Source organism: Microtus oregoni, unplaced genomic scaffold (assembly GCF_018167655.1).
Source record: "Microtus oregoni isolate MIOR12 unplaced genomic scaffold, Mior012 000023F_ref0000262, whole genome shotgun sequence".
In the NCBI taxonomy this organism is placed as follows: Eukaryota; Metazoa; Chordata; class Mammalia; order Rodentia; family Cricetidae; genus Microtus; species Microtus oregoni.
Genome location: NW_024543082.1, coordinates 18,034,893 through 18,056,277, shown reverse-complemented (window position 1 = coordinate 18,056,277; position 21,385 = coordinate 18,034,893). Strand labels below are relative to the sequence as shown.

The window sequence follows — 21,385 nt, the reverse complement described above, 5'->3', positions numbered from 1 at the left end:
CCTCTTGTGACAAAAGAAAGCTCTAGTTTCTATCAGCATGGTCTGTTTTTGCTGTCCTCTTGAAATGTTGATGCAAATGAAAATGCTCCTTCACCACTGCAGACAGTTGGGTAAACCGAGGATGAATCTCTCAGTGTTGTGTTTCTAGATGTGAGAAACTTGCACTAGCTGAGGTCTCTGTGGTGGGAGAAGGGTTAGGTGAAGAACCATCCCCAGAAGGTGCACAGGAGCAAGGTGGGCAGTGGCTGGGTACCACTCAGGGCTGCGAGAGAATCCATGGCATCGCTGGCAAGCCCCCATCACCTGGGGATCTGGCTTTTCCCTTTCATTTCAGTTGGAAGCATCACAGAAAAGAGAGGCTTTCTTAATGTTCACAGACCACGAGTGAGGACTTGAGATAATTAAGGGAGAAATATGTGATTTTCTTCTCTTTTAGTGATGCATTAGGAGGACACCAAGAAGAAAACGTGTCTTTCCTTTGGTCCCCTCTGAGTTTTGCAGAGAGACATAGGATTGGAGGCAGACAGACTGTAATTAAACAAGAGGATGGAAGAAACTGCAGAGAATTTAACTACGACCAGAAGTGTCAAACTAAGTAGTGCATGGCTGGATCTTTTCAAAAGTGTGTTTCTGAGCACTCCTCAGGACCTCCCTGAAATCATCCTGATACTGTCTTTGATCTGTACTATTGGAGGTAAGCTTAAAAAGGCCCTCTTGTTAGTCTAGTCTATGGATACATCTTGTAAATGCTATCATATAGAATTAAAGAAAGGAATTGTAATAGGAAATTAGAATTTTTATACCTACATTCATACATTTCCTATAATATTTTCAATTGAAGGAAGCAATCCTCTGCCTTTGGGAAGAGATGTTTCATATCCATCATCAGTATATCTCACCTCTGTCAGGTCTAAGGCACTCACAGCACAATTGCTGCTAGGTCATAACTTAGCTCACAGTAACTAATATGATTGAAGGATGTAGATAGGAGGATCAAAGGTGAAAATAGAAGGATTGAGAAATTTTTTGTAAATATAAAAGCCCATATCTAGCTTTTATGAAGAAGGAGGAGGAGGAAGAAAGGAAGGAGAAGGGGGAGGAAGAGGATGAGGAGGAGGAGAAAAAGGAGAAGGAGAAGGAGAAGGAGGAGGAGGAGGAGGAGGAGGAGGAGGAGGAGGAGGAGGAGGAGGAGAAGGAGAAGAAGAAGAAGAAGAAGAAGAAGAAGAAGAAGAAGAAGAAGAAGAAGAAGAAGAAGAAGAAGAAGAAGACCATGACGATGACGACCATAGAGACTGGAAACAGTGTTTTTCTTCACTTCCATTAACCTCTTTGGAGATTATACTAAATAAATAGTAAACAGAAGAAAATGTTCTGATTCTACCTATCAGACTTTCAGATGCTGCGTTTTCACAGAAATGGCAAACAAACCTAGGAAATCTACTATTTACTTTGGGCTTTCCAGTGTATACTCTGTGACTAGTAATGACTAACCAAGATTTTTATGTAAGTAGGCTAAGTAGCTTCATTTTACATTGCTAATAATAAGTAACTAAAATTTTTACTACTGGGTAAATTTTAGCTAGGTTCATTTTGTTCCTAAGCCAGACAGTGGTTTCGTTAGAGTTAATTACCTTTTATTGCAGAATTGCATGCTACACCAATATGGTTCATAGTGGTTATAAAAAAATTACAAATTTATCAGTACTGACACAAGAATTTATGGTGTCTAGGAATATTTAACTAAACCTCTAAAGAAATGCAGTCCATCATAAGAGTTGTAAAGCAGAAATTTGATAAATTAATGATCACATGAATATTATACCTTTAAGCTTGAGAGAGGATCTCGATCACGTGCGATAGTAAATTAGTAGTAGATACCATTCTACTTCCTTGGTATTAAGTCATGTAACACATAATAGTCCACAAATTTGATGTCACATTGCCTATCAGTAACAAGTATACTTTTGCAGCATTTTTGAACATGCACCTGAAAGACTTTCCAATTCCTCTTCCTGTGATACTGTTTTTAATTGGATGCTGTTTTGAAATTCTAAGTTTTGCATCTACCCAGGTATGTATAATAAATGAATATCACCGTTATATCTTAGAATTGCATAAATGTAAAGAAGACCAAAAAATCATCTCTTTCCCACCCAAACAAGCAAAGAATATTTGCAGTGTAGAAAAATAGCAGTGCTGAAAGAACAGAGTCCGTAGTCTGAACTCATGGAGGTATTTAGAAGAGGTATGTGCACAGTTACAGAAGAAAGAGCAAAATTCAAACCTTAAACAAGAATTTAGCCAGTAAGATAGGTATTTAGGGAAATTTGGAGTTGCTAGAATACAATTTTGGTAGTATAATAGATTCTGATCGTGATCCAATAACGTTGCTTTAGTTTAAAAAATGATTTATAGACTTTCTATAAGGTATGCTAGTCTCTAAGGGTGCTTATTGTAGCCTTCTCCTTGAAATGGAAATAACAAAGACAAACTAGATTTAGACAATAAGTGACAACATTAGGAACTGTTGGGATTATGTAGACAGGAGAGAATACTTACTAGAAGGAATGTAGACTGTATTCCTGACACATTAAATACTACCTTGATCCAGGAATTTGTGGTAAAGTTTTTTTTTTTTTCTGTAAGAGGCCATAATGTAAAATGGTTTACACTGGGCAGGCCATATGATCTCTGGTCCTGCTACTGAACTCTGTCATGGTGGCTCAAAAGCAAGCCTTCTCAACACACAAAGGAAAAGGCACAGCTGGGTCTCACCCAGCATGTATTAAATTTAGCCCGAGAGCATATTTAGCCAATGCTTACTTTCGTCAGTCACTGCTGTGGGTGTGGAATCTGGGTTGAAAATAATGGACTTTCTCAGATATAGGCTGCAATGTTAAAAGAGACTATCTATCCAGGTAAGAACAAAAACCAAATTATTGTTCACAACCTAATCCCAATTTTGACATAAATATAATCTTAAGTACTTCCAAAGAGCCCTCCAAGGGAAGCTATCTTGTGTCATGAACTGTGCCTGTCTACGTTAGTATTATGCAAGCTAATTAGTCAGCTTGCCATAGTTTCAACTTCTAAGAAAAAGCACAGAACTGGGCCAGAGATAAAAGATTTTCACAGCAACAGCAGTAATGGGAGTATTTATCCTGTGCCTGTTCTCAAAACTCAGATAGGTGAAAGCCACACAGGCCAGGTAAAATCTGTGCATGTGGTAGGCTGCACCACAAAAGAAACAAGACCAGAATGAATGCTCCTGACCCAACCTGCTGGTGCCAGCTAGCATCAGGGGAGACACCGTGCGTTATTTCACTACTCACATGAACTTTCTCCTCTCTGTTGTGGCAAGTCTTTTCCTTACTCAATAGATGTCGACTAAATATGGCTATTTGTAGCTTCTGGGTCTTCATAGGCTGACTTACTCATTTTTTGATTCTTATGCATGAAATATCACTTACTTGAAATACTTTCTCTCTCTTTTGTACCTGCAAATCCACTATGTCTTCCTTACTACCTATGTCAATATGGTTCCTCTATCTGCTCTTTGTTAAGAACTTAGGGATATGAATAAGCTTTCCTCTGTTAGCTGTTTCCTTCTGCCACTCAGATGGAAAGTTCTGAACACTCAACAGAGAAAGACTTTAGCCCTCATACCATCTCTATTGTGAGAGAAGGACCTCTGGCATGTGTTGTATGCTAACAAAGAATGGATATATGTGAATAACCAATTTTGTATTACTAGATCCAGATATATGCAGATGCCATACAGTGGGTGGATCCAGAAATGTTTTTTGGTTTATTTACGCCAGTAATTATCTTTAATGTCGCATTTGACATGGATATATATATGCTCCAGAAGTTACTATGGCAGGTAATCATTCTGCTCTTATATTACTATCCATTCATGAACCATGCTAATTATTTTCAAATTATAAAAATGTTTTGTTCCAAAATAGAAAATAAAGAAGAGGGGGAAGGTATACGATATCAAAGTGGTAAAATCAGCTTTGTATCTATAATATATATATATATACATATATGTGTGTGTGTGTGTGTATTGGTAATATTATAGCATATTATTAGCTCAGGAAAAAATCGTGGAGAACAAGAAACAATTCTGACTATTTTACTGACAGAATTTCATACCAATCATCATTTTAACTTTGGGAATATGTAAGTGTGCGACTGTGAAGTGTATTGTCTCAGGGAAGAAAGAATTTGATGACAAATGTGTGGTTTTAAATCCTTACCGCCTAGCATTACAACTTCAAGAACAGGAAAGGGGCATAGGGAAACTTACAGAAGCAGTTGTAACCCAAATCTCAGTGCCTTCTTAGGACCAGGAGGCAAGGGCTGTATTAAGGGAAGACTCTGAAAGAAAACACACCTGACTATAAGCTGTGCACACACATCTTCCATACTATTAGAATAGTTTTGTAAATAGTCCTGCCTGTGTAAACACCAACAGAAGCAATACAACTGAACTCAAAGCCAGGCATCCGAAGTCCAGAGAAATGACCAGGAAGCATGGAGGATGGGGGAGCAGTAGCAGCAGAGAACACATTGTCAAAGTGGTTTGGGTTGACCCAGAGGATCTCTGCTCAGCTGCTTTTGTATAGCTGTTGAGGTGGGGGTTGAGGGGGTTGCTCCAGCAAAGTGCACCCGAGGGCCACACTAAGCCAGTTCTGTCTGGTCTTATGCTTTTCAAAATAGAATGCAAAAGCAATCTGATTTTCTACCACCAAATGTCTTTGCAGATACTTGTAATTACGATTCCTGGATATGTGATGAATTATACCTTAATACTTTGGTATCTGCAATCTGTGAATAAATTGGATTTGAAGACTATCCCTTGGCTATTATTTTCAGCTGTTCTTATAAGTTCTGATCCTATGCTGACCTCAGCCTCCATCAGAGACCTTGGTAGGTATCCCTTTCTCTATTTTTTCCTTTCCTACACTGAGGGCATATTTCATGGCTTACTCGTTTTCATGGTAAGATTCTTTGTTAGAGATGAATTTTCACCATGTGTGGTGGTGTGAGGGACTGCAGGACATGGAGGACTGGCAAATATTCTGCTGGTATTGCTTAGGACAGCAGGAAAGGCCAATGACGAGCTCATGCTGCATCTAAAACAAGCAGTCTCCCATCATGGACTAGGGTAATATGAGCAGTTACCTTGCACTGACAGAAGGGTTTGGGCCATCACATTTCCTTTTGCTTGATATCCCGTGTTCTTTAAGACAGTCATTAGGATGATGTAAGACAGTCATTAGGACAATGGCTTTTAAAATGCCTTTATGTCACGGTCGCCATCAATCAAAAGCCAGAAGAGGGAAAAATAATAACATCACTAGTTATAGTATTATTTTGGCAAATACTATTTTAGGATGGGCAAATCTATATTTAGATGTAAAATTATTCGGAAGTTACAGCATTCAGAAAAGCAAAATAATCCAAACTAGGGTTTGGTTTTCTTTTTCTTTTTACAGGAAAATGACCCAGCTTCTTTATCTATTCACTTTTAATCGTTGGGCACTAGATATTTTATTTTAGATAGACTATGCGTTAATTGTGTGTACCCCCACGCACATATGCACACTAATAACACAACATGCTCTTGTCAACTTCATTTCTACTCTATGACCAGATAAATGGAACAGGACTGCTTTTAGCAAGTAGAAATAGAATATAGGAGACATATCAAATATATGTATTTGAAGCTGAGTTTTTAAGACAAAGAGATTAAGATGGTAAAAGGGGAGTACATTTATTTGTATCTATTTGTTTTGTGGTACCGAGAATGGAATCAGGTTTTGAACGTGCTAGGCAAGTGTTCTGTCATTGTGCTATACTGTATCAAGTGAGACTTTAAAAGAAGAATATTCTTAGGTAGGTGGCACACACCTGGATTTCCAGAATATAGGAAACTGAAGCAGGGAGAGCATGAGTTCAAGGCCAACCTGAGCATCATAAAGAGACCCACTTTAAAATGCCAGAATTCATCATGAGCCATTGGTTCTCCTCTTCTCTACACTCTCCCTCCAAGCTCCTACCTTTTAGAGATTTCATCATTCCAGAACTTTTCCAGTCAAAAGACTTAGTTTTTTTGGCATTGAAGAGCCAATTCTGCACTTATTTTAATCTCAAAATTTTATAATCTAGTATTCCACCGAACTTTTCCTGTCTTTTAAAAATTGCAATAATCACCAGTACCTGGGAAGGCCAATTTCATAAGTACTGAGCATCTTACCAAATTACTTTTGGAATTTTGTTGCTCTTCTAACTTGGTGTCTTTCAAAAAAATAATTGTAATGGTATTTTTCTCTTAGTAGCATTTTTGCTTGGTCTTATAAAACAAGATTTTGTGCATGTAGGTACATGTGTGTGTGCAACTGAGGCACATATGGGCATGTGCCCAAGGAGGCCTGAGAAGAACCTCAGAAATATCCACCTGATTGTTGCTCACCACCTTTGAGACAGGGTATTTAATTAACCCAATGCTCACTGATTAGGCTCGGCTGACTGGTCAGGAAGCTGGGAACTGACTGTCTTCCTCACCCTTCCTTGTGTTGGGATTGCAGGTGCTTGCCACTGTAGCAGGCATTTCACATGGGTTCTGGGGATCCATCTCAGGTACTCAGGCTTGCACACAAGCAGTTCACTGAGTGTGCTCTGTTTCTATCCTCCAAATAGTTTAAAACTCCATAAATGTGTTCTTTTGTTTTTTTACTTCTATAAGTCATATATAATTGTACATTATTCACAAGAAAATCCCCTTAGGATGGAGTGTCCATGTCCGTAGAGGACATGAACAGATGGATGTACATTGTCCTGAGTTTTTTTTCTTTCCTTAAGTCCAAATTTGTTGTTCATTCAAAAACAACCACTATTTGCTGAGCTAGCTCTATTTTATAAACTACAGTAATTACACAACAGTAGGTACTACTGGCTAATGAACACCCCAAATGTGGTGACTTAAAGCAATTGCTGCTTATTAGTTTTCATGGGCATGGGAGTTTTGAAACTATAAACAAGGCTTGCTGATCTCGGCTACATTACTCACTAACCTATAGTCAGCCAACAGATGAGCATCTGAGGACTACCTTTCCTCCATATACTTTTCTGTAGCATCCCTTGGAGGGGACATTGCCATGATGGTCACTGGTGTGCAAGAGAAAGGAGGCAGAAGTCTCTGTTTCTGCCAAGATGATAACCACACAGACAGGATCTTCTTGTGTAGTGGTACAACAGTAGTTCTCAACCTATGGTTTATGACCCCCCGAGGGTCAAATGACCCTTTCACAGGGGTCACTGGAGACCTTTGGAAAACACAGACGATTACATTATGATTCATAACAGTAGCAAAATGACAGTTATAAAGTAACATTGAAAATAATTTTATGTTTGGGGGTCACCACAGCATGAAAACTGTATTAGAGGGTCAGAGCATTGGAAAACACTGGGTTAGAGAAACAGTCATGGCTACCAGGAGAGCAAAGAACTGGAACATTAATATACTTAATGAAACTGCCAGAGGAACATGGTGCTCAGGCTTTTTGTCTATTAGCAACCTGATCATGGGTAGATTGTGACTGCAATCATAGGACAAGAATTTTCCCGAAAGGAATGTTCCTTCTAGGAAATGACCTGTGGCTCACAAATCACGAAAGATGCTCCGACTAAGAATCTTAACAATACTAACATGTCTAATGGCAATGGGAATGTATAACTGATAAGACACTTAAACTTAGAACCTCATGACAGGTAGATGAAAACTAGGAAGAAAGGAGGTCATACCCGAAGGTTCTTTGCCCATGGAACTTGAATTCTAATGCCATTAAAAAGAATACATGAAAAAGTCAGCCAGTTTTTAATTTTATCTAGACAAATATCTTAATATTTTACTTCAATTCTGGGTTATAAGTCCTTGGTCTATTATTTTACTTTACCTTTCTGCCATCATTTTGTCTCACCTTAAATACAAATGAATTATAAGGAATTGGCTTACCTATGTAAGTCAAGTAATTGTATTCTTTATATTGATAAATTTCATGATGTCACCAATGCTTTGAAAGAAAGCATAAGCTCTCAAGTTAAATTATCTGATTTACATATACATAATTAACTATAGTTAAGTTAGTATTTGATTATGATGATAAAGACTTGCAGCTGGTAAATGATTAAATTTACTGGCTTTTTTCAACACGACAGTAGTTTAGGTGACACAAGTCCATGACAAAGAATATCCTTCTGCATGTTAATACAGTTATATTCTTAAATATTGATGATATTTTCTCTTCTTTGACATATGTAGGTCTTTCTAGAAGCCTCACAAATTTAATTAATGGAGACAGTCTAATGACTTCGGTTATATCTTTAATTATATATAGTGCCGTTGTGAGGATCAACTTCCAGTCAAAACACATGAACCATACCCTAGGTAAGGACATGCTTCCAACTTCTTAACATAGGAATTGTTATTTCTGAATGTGGTCATGAATGTTGTATCTTATGATAAATTATGCTTATCGAAAGTATCAGATTGGCTTGGCTTGTTGATGTGACGTTTATGTAGCATGTTCTTTCTTCATGTTGCGACTACTGTGGGTTGGGGTGAAACTCCCATGAGGCCCTTTGTAAGAGCAGCCTTCCGCTGGTCTCAGCAACGAGGAGATGGGATTTTGTTATTAGTGCTACTGTCATTTTGTTGTCTACAGTGTAGTGCCCCACCCTCTACCCCCTCCAAAAAACAAACAAACAAAAAGAACTTAGAAGATAAGCTAAGAGTGCCGTCCAGTTACAGGAAGAGAAGGCAGCTCATTCTACCTCTCTGCCTTGGCACAACCTCCTAAAAGTTTCACTAAAGAAGAAAAGTGAGCTACTCATTCATCTGCAGAGGCTGGAGTAGAGCTCAGGAGCAGCAGCTGCAGTCTGTGCATTAGCTCTCCAGCACAGCTTTTACACATCACCCTGAAGCACAAGTGTATCTGTCCCCTTGCTGTATCATATACATATGTGTGTGGAGAATAAATATCATTATAATAAATGATAAATGATACAGCTGTGCAGTTATCACATAAGACAAGAAATCTAATGATTCCAACACCCCACAGCTTCTTAGTGCTCATTTCTGATCAAAATCTAGAATACTGGTCTCAGTATGTAGTCTCTGAATCAGTGGGTAGTGGGAGAAAGAACTCCTCAGGCCTTCTTAAAGATTTCTATGACTAAAAATATTTTCATAAAAATATTTAAGAAGGTAGTTTCCTTTTATTGTATCAATTTTTGTACAGCCTTGGGAAAAGCAATGAAAGCAATCTTCTGAAGATATCAGCACACACTGTGCCACTCACTGGGTTCTGAGGCCCTCGGTGGGATGGTCTTAGTTCAGTATGTGCTGGCTAAAGAGAGTAGCCCCCAATAGGCTGAGATATTTGAATGTTTAGTCCCTAACTGGTAGACTGTTTAAGGAAAAACTAGAAGATGTGGATATGAACAAAGGGTTTATATGATTTCTAAATACATTCTGTTGAAATATGATCCTTCTAATATCCCCCATCTTAGAAAGGAAGGAAAATCCCAACTGATCTTTCCAAACTCACCAGTAGACCACATCCTTTTTTTCTTTTTTAAAAAATTTTACTTATTTTTTCCCTTTACTGAAAATAGATTTTTTTCTCACATTATATCCTAATCACATTTTTCCCTCCTTCTACCCTTCCTACTTCCTCCCCACATTCCCTCCCATCTGACTCCACTCCCTTTCTGTCTCTCATTAGAAAATAACAGTATTTTAAAGGATAGCAATAAAATATATTAAGATAAAACAAAAACTAGCACATTGTAATTAGACAAAAGAAACCAAAAGAAGGAAAAGAGCCCAAGAGAAGGCACAAGAATCAGGCACACACCCAGGAATACCATTAGAACACTAAACTAGGAGCCATCATATATTTTCAGAGGACCTGATAAAGACTCATGTAGACCCTGGAATATTGTCTCTATGAGTTCATATATGCATTGATCATGTTGATCCAAAGGGTCTTGTTTTCCTGGTTTCCTGCATTCCCTCTGGCTCTTACACTCTGCCTCCTCTTCTACAGGGTTTTCCCAGCCATGAGGGGAGGGATTTGATGGAGACATCCCATAAACAGCTGGGTGTTTCAAGGTTTCTCACTCACTGCATAATGTCTGACTTAGGAACTCTGTATTTATTCTCATCTGGTGTAGGAGGAAGCATTTCTGATGGTGAATGAACATGCACTGATCTATGAGAATGGCAGAATATCATTAGGAGTTATTTTATTTCATTGCTTTTTTTTTAAATTCTAGGTCTCTGGGATATCTAGCCTCGGGTTCTTGGTGATCCAGGCATTACTGAATATGGGTTCCATCTCATGAAGTGGACCTTTAGTCAAATAAGATGTTGGTTGGTTACTCCCATGAGCTTTATACCACCATTGCCCTGGCATATCTTGAAGCCATGGCAACATTGTTGATCAAAGAAAAATCCCAAATCTTAAACATCATGACCAAACACTGCAAAAATTTTAAAGCGTGTAGTGAGAATTCTCAACAGAAGAATTCAAAATACTTGAAATACACTTAAAGAATTGTTCAACACCCTTAGTCAACAGGAAAATGCAAATCAAAACGATACTATCCCGCACCTGTCAGAATGGCTAAGATCAACAACACTGATGACAGCTTATGTTGGAGAGGGCACAGAGTAAAGGGAACACTCTTCCACTGCTGGTGGAAGTGCAAACTTGTGCTTTGCAAATCAATATGGCAGTTTCTCAGGTGTAATGATGAGGTGAGCAGGCCTGCTTTTCATCCCACCCGGCTCCCGCATGGCTAGCTTTACCCCCAAAATAACAACACAGAAATTGTATTCATTTAAACACTGCCTGGCCCATTATTTCTAGCCTCTTATTGGCTAACTATCACATATTGATCTAACCCATTTCTAATATCTGTATTGCCACTTGACAGTGGCTTACCAGCATGAGTCTAACCAGTGTCCGTCTCGGAGAGGAGAGTCATGACGACTGCCTGACTCTGCTTTCTCTCTCCCAGAATTCTGTTCTGTCTGGCCTATCAAAAGGCCAAGGCAGGGGCCTGGCGGTGGTGGCGCACGCCTTTAATCCCAACACTCGGGAGGCAGAGGCAGGCGGATCTCCGTGAGTTCGAGGCCAGCCTGGTCTAGAAGAGCTAGTTCCAGGACAGGAACCAAAAAGCTACAGAGAAACCCTGTCTCGAAAAAAAAAAAAAAAGAAAGAAAAAAAAGTCTGAAAAGGCCAAGGCAGTTTTTTTATTAACCAATGAAAGTAACACATAGACAGAAGACCCACATACATCACTCAGGAGGGCACATTCTTGTGGGGTATAAGAAACCTCATATTTCTCTATTCCAAACAATCTCTATCTTGCTTGTTTATAGCAAAGAAACACAAAAATTATGTATAGAAATATATAATGAAGAATAGCTTTCAGGAAGAGAAAACAAACAGATTGTCCAGTAATAATTAGTCAATCTGTTTGACAGGCCAACAAAATGTAAGGGATTGATTATGTAGAGACTCTGTATTCGTTCCTTCTGTGTTGCTCTGCCTAAACACCTGACAGAAACAGTATATGTGAGGAACAGTTGATTTTGGCTTGTGATTGCAGATGGTTACAGTCTGTCACAATGGGAAAACAAGGGGGACTGACAAAGTAAGCGATGGCAGGAGCTTGCTGCAGCCAATGAAGAAAAGAGCCAGGATTTACCTCTAGTGGCTTACTTCAGCCAGCAAGACTCCCCACCTCCTGGAGGTCCTACAGCTCCCCAAACAGTGCCACAAAGCTGGGAAACAAGGTTCAAAACATATGCCCATGTGGGACATTTGAGAACCCAATCATAACAGGTTCAGAAGCATATTCTTTCCTCATACCTACCCTATTACATCTGTTCCATGAGTCTGGGACTTCCTAGTCCTTGATCATTCTTGAATCTCCAAGATTGGACCATCTGACCAAAGAAACTCTTCAAGTGACCAAATGTGACCTGTAATGTTTACTGCATGCATATATGTATGTATATCAGTGTGTGTGTGTCTTTGTGTGTGTGTGTTCACACAGTATTTTGATATTTGTCTTTCTGTGTTTCAGCGTTTGCATTTTTTCACTTAGCTTGTCTTTATGGTGAACCAATATTCACCAAATATGATGGTGTGGATGGCAGAATTTCTCTGTAAAGGCTGAATATTATTCCCATGTAGTATATACCAAATAATTCTAATTTTTTATTTTAGTTTGATTTGATTTGGGTTTTGGTTTGGTTTGGTTTGGTTTTGTTTTTTGAGACAGGGTTCAGAGAATAGCCCTGGCTATCTTGGAACTCACTTTGTAGAGCAGGCTAGTCTCAAACTCATGGAGATCCACCTCTTCCTGTAAGTGCTAGGATTAATTTGGGTGCTATCATCATTGTAAATCAAATGTTCTTTGTTCATCCACTTAATGCTGGACATTAAGGTTTTTTTCCATAACTTGGAAAGATATATTTGCAATTTCAGGGCTGGTAAGAGGGCTTAGTGAATAAAAGAGCTTGACACATAAGCTTAATGACCTAATTTTTTTATTTAAAACAATCTTTTTTTTTATTTTACATGCCAATCCAAGTTACCTCTTCCTACCCTCCTCCTGCTCTCTCTACCTTCCCACAACCTGAATTTAATCCCTAGAAACTACATAAAGGTGGAAAGAGAGAACTAACACCACAGAGTTGCCCTCTGACCTCCAGATGCATGCTGCACATATTTACATGCATATATACACATTAATGATAGTGATAATGATAACAATAGTAGTGCTGCTGCTGATTAAGTTGAGGATTATAATAATAAATTTAAGTGGACAAAGGAGTTTCTGGTATTTTGAATAAACATGGCCCCCTAGGCTCATATATTTGAATGCTTGGTCCTTAGTGGATTGTTTCAGAAGGATTGGGAGTTATGACCTTGCTGTAGGAAGTGTGTCAGTGGGAGTAGGCTTTGAGGTTTCAAAAGTCCACACCTGAATCATTCTCCCTCTTTCTGCCTGCTGCCTGCAGAGCAGGATATAAGCTCTTTGCTGCTGCTCCAGCACCATGCCTATTTGCCACCATGCTTCCCTCTGGAACTGTAAGCAGCACTCAATTAAATGCTTTCTTCTACAAGTCGCTTCGATCACAGTGTCTCTTCACAGCAATAGAAGAGTAACTAAGACAGAGCTGAACAGACAGTTCTCAAAGGAAGACATACAAATGTACAATAGGCATGTGAAAACACTCAGCCAATTGATGTCATAATTATCAAAATACAAACAAAACACACAATATCACCTCAAACCTATGGAAATGACAACCTATTTGTAAAAGCAAAGAAGCACAGGACTTGGGGCTGTAGAGAACACCCAGTGATCAAGAGCACTGACTGTTCTTCCAGAGGGCTTGAGTTTTACTTCCAGCACTCACATGCTGGCTCACAACCGTTCATAACTCTAGTGTAAAGAGATCCAACACTTTTGGCTCTCTCAGGCACCATCACGTAGATGGTGCACAGACATGTATGGAGCCAAAACATACAATAAAATATTCCACTTAAAATAATGAAATATTTTTAAAATTATTTCTTTTATTTTACTTTTGAGATTATAATATAATTACATCATTTCCTCATCCTTTCCATAAAAATAGTCTTACACAGACTGAGCAGGTTGTATTTATGTATATAGGAAAAATTCATTATAAGGAAAAGCCTTAAGAGATGTTGGTGAGTGTGTGAAGAAAAGGCTACTCCTGTGCAGAAACTAAGTCAGTCGTAGGAAAATGGTAAACCATAAACAGGATTAACACACAGTAAATTTGGTGTCTTGAAGGGGTGTCTGTACTTCAGTGTTCATTACAGCAATGAGCTAACGTTAATAAGGACAAAAAGAAAAATTGATTAGGTGCATCATTCAAGGTGAAGGCCAGGTGGCTTCTATTAACAGCTTTCCATTTCTCTCTTCTCCCATAGCCCATAACATCATATCCACAGCTTGGGCATATATTTTCGAAAGCTTCATATTTGGAATCCTGAGCACGAAGCTGATCCAGCTATGGATGTCTACCATTTTTGGGGATGATGTCAATCACATCATTTTCATTTTTTCGGTTTTCTACCTCATCTTTTACATTTGTAAGTGGGAGAGTCCATGCTTCACATTAAATTACAGTTCAATGTAAAAAATGTGAATACCTGTGCAAAGAGAACAGTGTACCCAGATACAGAAAACAAACACAAAACCCAGAGGAATCTGGCAAAACTACAGTTGTACTATTTTATTATACCTTTCCTGTAGAATTTCCTAACCAATTTACAAAAGTTATGAGTAAAAACTAAGTTACATGCCTGTGTTATAAGATATATAAAGAATTTTATGTACCAGAACAGACTGTAGACCCTCTATAGAGATACTATGCCCTCCATATCTGGAAATTTTGATTATTTTGCATTAACAGAAATTTATAAACTATCAACCTTTAGATTTAGGGGGCCTGGACCAATACAGAAAAGAACAACGTTACTAAGATCTATATAATTTGAATAAATTGTAATGAAGAAACATTTCTGTTTAGAAATTTGAAAATAACCATATTACTCTCATGCCAGCGAAAGGATAAACACAATTTTAAGAAATCCCAACTAATCAGTCTGTTGTATTGAGCCGATTATGATGCTAAAAAGTGATAGGATCAAGTTAATGAATTAAAACATTGAAGGATGATCAGTCAAGTGATGTACATTCCATGTGTATTGGTGTAAAGACATACAGCTAAGTTCTTATAAAAATGAATTCCAACAAATGCAGTCTTCCCTAATATCTGAAATGTAAGCATAGCCAGAAGTAGGAGTTACACACACATACACACACACACACACACACACACACACACACACCTCTAAACTTTCAAATTAAGACATCTCAGTAGACATTTAGGAAAGAAGGTGCTAGAACAGAATTTTTTTAAGACAAGAGACAGAAAAAAATATACATAACACAAAATTTCCTTCATCATGATCTGCCTTAATGTGTCCATGATCATATTCAAAGCAGGAATCAGTAATATTTTCCTACCTTGGCTGTCACCTAAAAAGTTCTAACTATTTGTTCTGAACTTGATCTTCTCAAGGTAATTATGCCTAGTTTTTTTTTTATTTCATGATTCAGTATACTTAAATAAAAAGTTGTAAATGCTGAATTAAAGTGTTTGCTTCTAAAATGTTTCTGTTTACATTTCTGAGACAAAACTCTAAAACATGGAACTTAAGATCTAGGCATGAAGCCTAAATGCTGTGGAAAAAATATTAATTTCATTAAATTAAATTTTAACCATAATTCAAATCAAATTAATAGCACTTTTTTAGTCTTGGAACCTTGTATTTTACAAAAGCATTTATAAAAATGAGTGTATATCTGGAAATCATGGTGGACACCTGCTATTCTAGAACTTGGAAGGTGAAGGCAAGAAAATCAGGAGTTTAAGGTCACCCTCAGCTATGTAGTAAGCTTGATGCCAGCCTAGATGCCTCAGGAGACTACATCAAAAGAAATAAATATGTAAAAGTAGGTACTTTAAGCAAAGAAAATTCCCTAATAGACAAATATCAGAGCATTTAATAAGTCTGTAGAAGTTAAAATGCAGCCCTTGAGACACAAGAATATAAAGTAAATCAAATAGACAGAGTGGACCAGAACTGAGTCAAATGTGTATGTGTATGGAACTTCAGTAAGAGTAGTGTGTCCAGAATGCTTCTTAACTTTAAGAATAAATATTTTAGTGTGTGCTAGATCAGCCGGGAGCCTATCATAGACTCGCACTGCTGTGCAATCCTACTGCAGAGCTGTTACTGTATGACTGTGGTTATTCATGATGGATTATGAAATGGGAGTTCTCTAAGTTCTTTAATCCTAAAAAGGATTCTGACTCAGTTATTTAAAATCTCCAACTCTACCAAACTTCTTTGTAAACTCAAACATGTTGAGCCTTGTTGAAATGTCCAGCATTTGTTTCCTTGCTACTGCCTCTGTCTTTGCTCAAAGCTCGCTCTCTTCTGGGAAACTCAAAATAAAATTATACCAAGTGGCTCATGAGTTATTTTCAGTTCTGACGGCTCCTCTGTTTTCCCATATCCTCATCTTTCCAGTTTCCTTTTTGCTGTTTGTCTTCAATTTAAAAACTCAGCAAGCGTACATGGATGCTTGTGGCTATTTCTTGGCCCTCATCTGATAGTCAAAGCTTAACTAAGGATTTCTTTCCAGACAAATATAATATTCTTCCTAAAAGAAATTCCAATCAAAAGTTCATTTTCTTCTTTTATTTTGGTGATTGCTCTTATTGTTTTCCTTTGGGTTTTGCTTTTGAAGCAGGGGCTCACTATATAGACCTAGCTGTCCTGCAACAAGCTTTACAGACCATCCTGGCTTTAAACTCACGAAGAAGCCCCTGTCCATGTCCCTGCCCTGCCTCTGCCTGCTGTAGGATAAACCTTCTGTACACTGTGAATATATGTTGCTCTCGTTGGTTGATAATAAAGGCTTCTTTGGCCTATAGCAAGGCAGAATATAGCTAGGGAAGAAAGCCAAACTAAATACAAGGAAAAAGAAGGGCAGAGTGGAGAGAGATGCCAGCCAGCTACCCAAGAAACAATATGTCTGTAGATCGGAAAAAACCACAGCCACGTGACAACACTTAGATTAATAGAAATGGACTAATTCAAATGTAGGCACTAGTTGGTAATACGCCTGAAGTATAGGCCAAAAGTTCTGTAATTAATGTTAAGCCTTTGAGTGATTATTTAGAAGCAACTGCGGGACCAGGTGGGACAGAGAAACCTCTGTTTATATCTGCCTCTGTTTCTGTCTACAAGTGCTGGGATTACATGTTTGCAGCACTTACCTGGCTTCCAAAAATTTCTTTACAATTATATTTACAGCCTTAGAAAGTGGGATTATTAGCTTTCTCTTTGTGTTATATCACATAATTGAGGGTTTTACAAGTATATTACCTACGTTACAAAAATCCATTTCAATTCTTCTATACTAAATGCACCAATTTAAAAAAAAAATTAAACAGGAAGAAATCCATATTGTGACATTTTTGGCCCCAATTCCATAGTTCTACTACAAAACACAGGTTTTTTTAGTGTCTTCCAAGCAGACAGTGCATGAAGGGGGTTGGTCCTTACAGAATCTGCCAGGTCATTTCCAATGCACCCACCCAGAGTTCCTCTGAAACAGATCTGCAGAGGATGCTTAGCTTCACTGGGATGGATGAAGATGATGTGAAGCCAAAGTATTATACACTATTATACACATGTGCATCACATGTTTTACTCCTCAATGTGATGGACATCTGTGGGCGGATTAAAATACGGACAGTAGAAACAACTTGTAATGTTTTCTAGGTGAAATCTAGGAGGATAACATCTGTGTAAAGTCACACTATTTGATATTTTCACACCCAGTAGAGATCACACTGCTGTTGAAGTTGATCCTTTTGTTGTTGTTGTTCATTCTAAACATAGGTGAGATCATTGGATTGTCTGGGATATTTACTGTGGCCACCATGGGACTTTTTCTAAATTCTACAAGTTTTAAACCAGGAGTGGAAGCATTTCTCCTTGAGTGAGTAGCTATTCTTTTTGTTGTTGTTGACTTTGTTTTATTCACTGGAAGCTAAGATATTACAACAGCTATTAGAGATACATGGCATGCTATATACTATCCCACTAATTTCTCTGTAACAATCATTTTTGCATAGTCTTAGACAAAACTTATCACCTAATCTTGCATTTGCCTTGATTCTACATCTCTTTTAGTAGAGACTTCATTGGGACATCCCTCTGACTCTCGTCGCCATCCTCCTATCATCACTCCTAGTGATGGTGATGAACATAAACTCTTCTGGTTTTCAGTTTCCAAGCCTTCTCCCCTCCTATGAGTATGGCTACTATCTTGCTCAAGCCACTCACTTCCACAGACATAGAAATAACAATTGCATAATCTCAATTCAATGCCATAAATCTATTTAAAAGATAACATTCACCAGGCCCTATACTTAAAGATGGTAGAAATCTAAGATAATGGTAATTCATCCTATTGCTTATTTCATCAACCTAAGAGATGATCCACTCTATGCTCTGAGAGAGAAAGCATCCCCACTTCCCATAATTTTTCTAATTCTCTCGGGTCCTCCATTTGTCACAACTCTGCCACCCCTTTGTCAACCCACTGATCCTGTCGTCCTTCACTGACTCACCCATCTTATTACTCCATCCCCCTCCTCCTCTAGGTCATTTTGTAACCACTGGATGGTCTTTTCCTCCTTAACATATGAACTGAGGTGTTGCATGGCAAACCTGTGATCTTTGTCCCCTGCCACTTCTGTGCTAATGTCACTTTCACTGCCACTGCTTGATTCTATCACTTAGCATTTCGGAATCAGGGTGTGATTATAGGACCTTTTTACTCTCAGTGTTTCTAGTTCTGTGAAGAGTGGTTTCTGGATGGTTAGTCCCTGTGTTATGCCATGTTGCAGATGATTGTACACTATTTCTTTCAGACTCAGCAGAAAAAAGCAAGTTATTAATTGACACAAATAAATTAATTTAGTTGCTTTAAAATTACCTGTTTACCTAGATTGGTTTGCCTTTCTTCACAGTTCAGGGTTAATCCTTGTTGAGTGTTGATAAATGCCATGTTCTCCTTTATTTTATTGACAATTGCATAATGTCTCATATAAGTAAGAGGTAAGCTTTATAATAAACATGTTGTTACTATAACTATATTTTATTCTTCTCAAAAATGCAGATTCTGGAATTGTCTGTCCTTCGTTAGTTTTCTTATGGTGTTTACTTTCATTGGACTTCTAATCCCTGCACAAACATATTTGTATATATCATTTTCTGATGTATATTATTCATTAAATATCTGCTTCACACTGATTGTTTTAAGGTAAGAATACCATCTGAACTTTGTTTATAGTAATTTATCTGATGATTATTTTCCAAAATAACAAAATTATTTCATACCTCAGATTGAACTAGTTGGCTCTAACTTCTCCAGTAAACCTTGGCATAGTAATGCCCAGGAATTTTGACAAATTTTCCATGAATTTTAGAGTAATGCCAACACTTTGTAAACTTTTTGGAGATAAAAAAAAGCTTTATAATCTATTATGATTGCTAAGAGGTAAATATTATTAATATTTTGTATGTTTCATTCTCTATTTCCTATCTTTGTTCAAGATTTCTACCTAACACTAGAAATTGCATCTTAGGATTTAGCGCAATATTATCTTATCATTTCTTTGAATTCTAAATTAAATTGGAATCAGCTCTTTAAGAAATGAGAATTCTCAACAGAAGAATCTCAAATGGCTAAGCAACACTTAAAGAATTGTTCAACATCCTTATCTATCAGGGAAATGCAAATCAAAATGGCTCTGAGATTATCTTATACCTGTCAGAATGACTAAGACATTTGTCATCATGGCAATTGTCATCAGAGAGCCTTCATCCAGTAACTGATGGAAGCAGATGCGAAGATCCACAGCCAAACCCTGGGCTGAGCTCTGGGAGTCCAGTGGAAGAGACAGAGGAGGGACTGCACCATCAAGGAAGGTCAAGGTCATGAAGGGGAAACTCACAGAAACAGCTGACTCAAGTTCATGGGAGCTCAGGGACTCTAGACCAACAGCTAGGGAACCTGCATGGGACCAGCCTAGACCCTCTGTGTGACAGTTAGTTGTGTAGGTTGACTATTTGTAGGTCTCTTAGCAATGGGATCAGGACCTGTCCCTGGGGTATGAGCTGGCATTTTGGAATTTACTCCCCATGTTGGGATGCCTTGCCCTGGCTTGATGCAGGGGGAGGACTTTGGCCCTGCTTCAACTTGATTTGCTATGCTTAGTTGACCCTCTTGGGAGGCCTGTCCCCTTCTGAATGGAGGAGGAGTGGATGCAGGGCTGGGTAGATGGGAGGTGGAGGAGGAAACAGGAAGAAAGGAGGGAGGGGAAACTGTGGTTGGCATGTAAAATAAATGAAAAAAAAATAATGAAAAAAAGAGTTAACATAAGAACTGCTTTAAGAACTAACGATCATGTTAGACTTTAACATTGTGTTAAGTTTTCCTTTAAGCTGAAAAATGAAGTTTATATTTATCTAAAATTGAGTGCCAAGTTTGATTTAACAAAAGTTGTTGTTCATGAATGTATGTATAATTGTCCTTGAAAGAATGATAACTTCATATGGAAAAACAAAAAACCCAGGACAGCCAAAGCAATCCTGTACAATAAAGGAACTTCTGGGAGCATCACCATCCTCGACATCAAGCTCTATTGCTAAAGCTACAGTAATGAAAACAGCTTGGTATTGGCATAAAAACAGAGAGGCTGACCAATGGAATCAAATCAAAGACCTGGATATTAATCCACACACCTATGAACACCCAATATTTGACAAAGAAGCAAAAAATATAAAATGGAAAAGAGAAAGCATATTTAACAAGTGGTGCTGGTATAACTGGATATCATCACATAGAAGAATGAAAATAGACCCATATCTAGCACCATGCACAAAACTCAAGTGCAAATAGATCAAAGACCTCAACAACAACAACAACAACAACAAAAACAACTACACTGAACCTCATAGATGAGAATGTGGGAAGAACACTTGAACACATTGGCACAGGAGACTACTTCCTAAATATAACCCCTATAGCACAGACACTGAGAGAAACAATTAATAAATGGGACCTCCTGAAACTGAAAAGCTTCTGTAAAGCAAAAGACACAGTCAACAAAACAAAATGACAGCCTACAGAATGGGAAAATATCTTCACCAACCCTATATTAGACAGAGGACTGATCTCCAAAATATACAAAGAACTCAAGAAATTGGTCATCAAAAGAAATAGTTCAATAAAAATGGAGTATAGACTTAAACACAGAACTCTCAGCAGAGGAATCTAAAATGGCTGAAAGACACTTAAGGAAATGTTCACCATCCTTAGTCATCAGTGAAATGCAAATCAAAACAACTCTGAGATTCCATCTTACACCTCTAAGAATGGCCAAGATCAAAAACACTAATGACAACTTATTCTGGAAAGGATGTGGGGTTAAGGGAACTCTTCTGCAATACTGGTGGGAATATAAGCCAGTACAGCCCCTTTGGATATCAGTATGGCAGTTTCTCAGAAAATTAGGAAACATCCTACCTCAAGATCCAGCAATAACACTTTTAGGTATATACCCAAAAGATGCTCAATCATACCACTAGGACATGTGCTCAACTATGTT

The 21,385-nt window shown here is 38.0% G+C and overlaps 1 protein-coding gene across 1 annotated transcript in view; it reads left to right on the top strand.

The window, feature by feature from the left end:
* Positions 1-546: 546 nt before the first annotated feature.
* Slc9c1 (solute carrier family 9 member C1) overlaps positions 547-21,385 on the top strand; it is a 70,531-nt gene continuing 49,692 nt past the window's right edge. Inside the window, exons 1-8 of the mRNA XM_041672703.1 lie at positions 547-694; positions 1,971-2,071; positions 3,755-3,883; positions 4,770-4,935; positions 8,330-8,455; positions 14,055-14,216; positions 17,607-17,706; positions 18,892-19,035. Coding sequence (XP_041528637.1) covers positions 547-694; positions 1,971-2,071; positions 3,755-3,883; positions 4,770-4,935; positions 8,330-8,455; positions 14,055-14,216; positions 17,607-17,706; positions 18,892-19,035 — 1,076 coding nt within the window. The remainder of the gene's footprint in view (positions 695-1,970; positions 2,072-3,754; positions 3,884-4,769; positions 4,936-8,329; positions 8,456-14,054; positions 14,217-17,606; positions 17,707-18,891; positions 19,036-21,385) is intronic.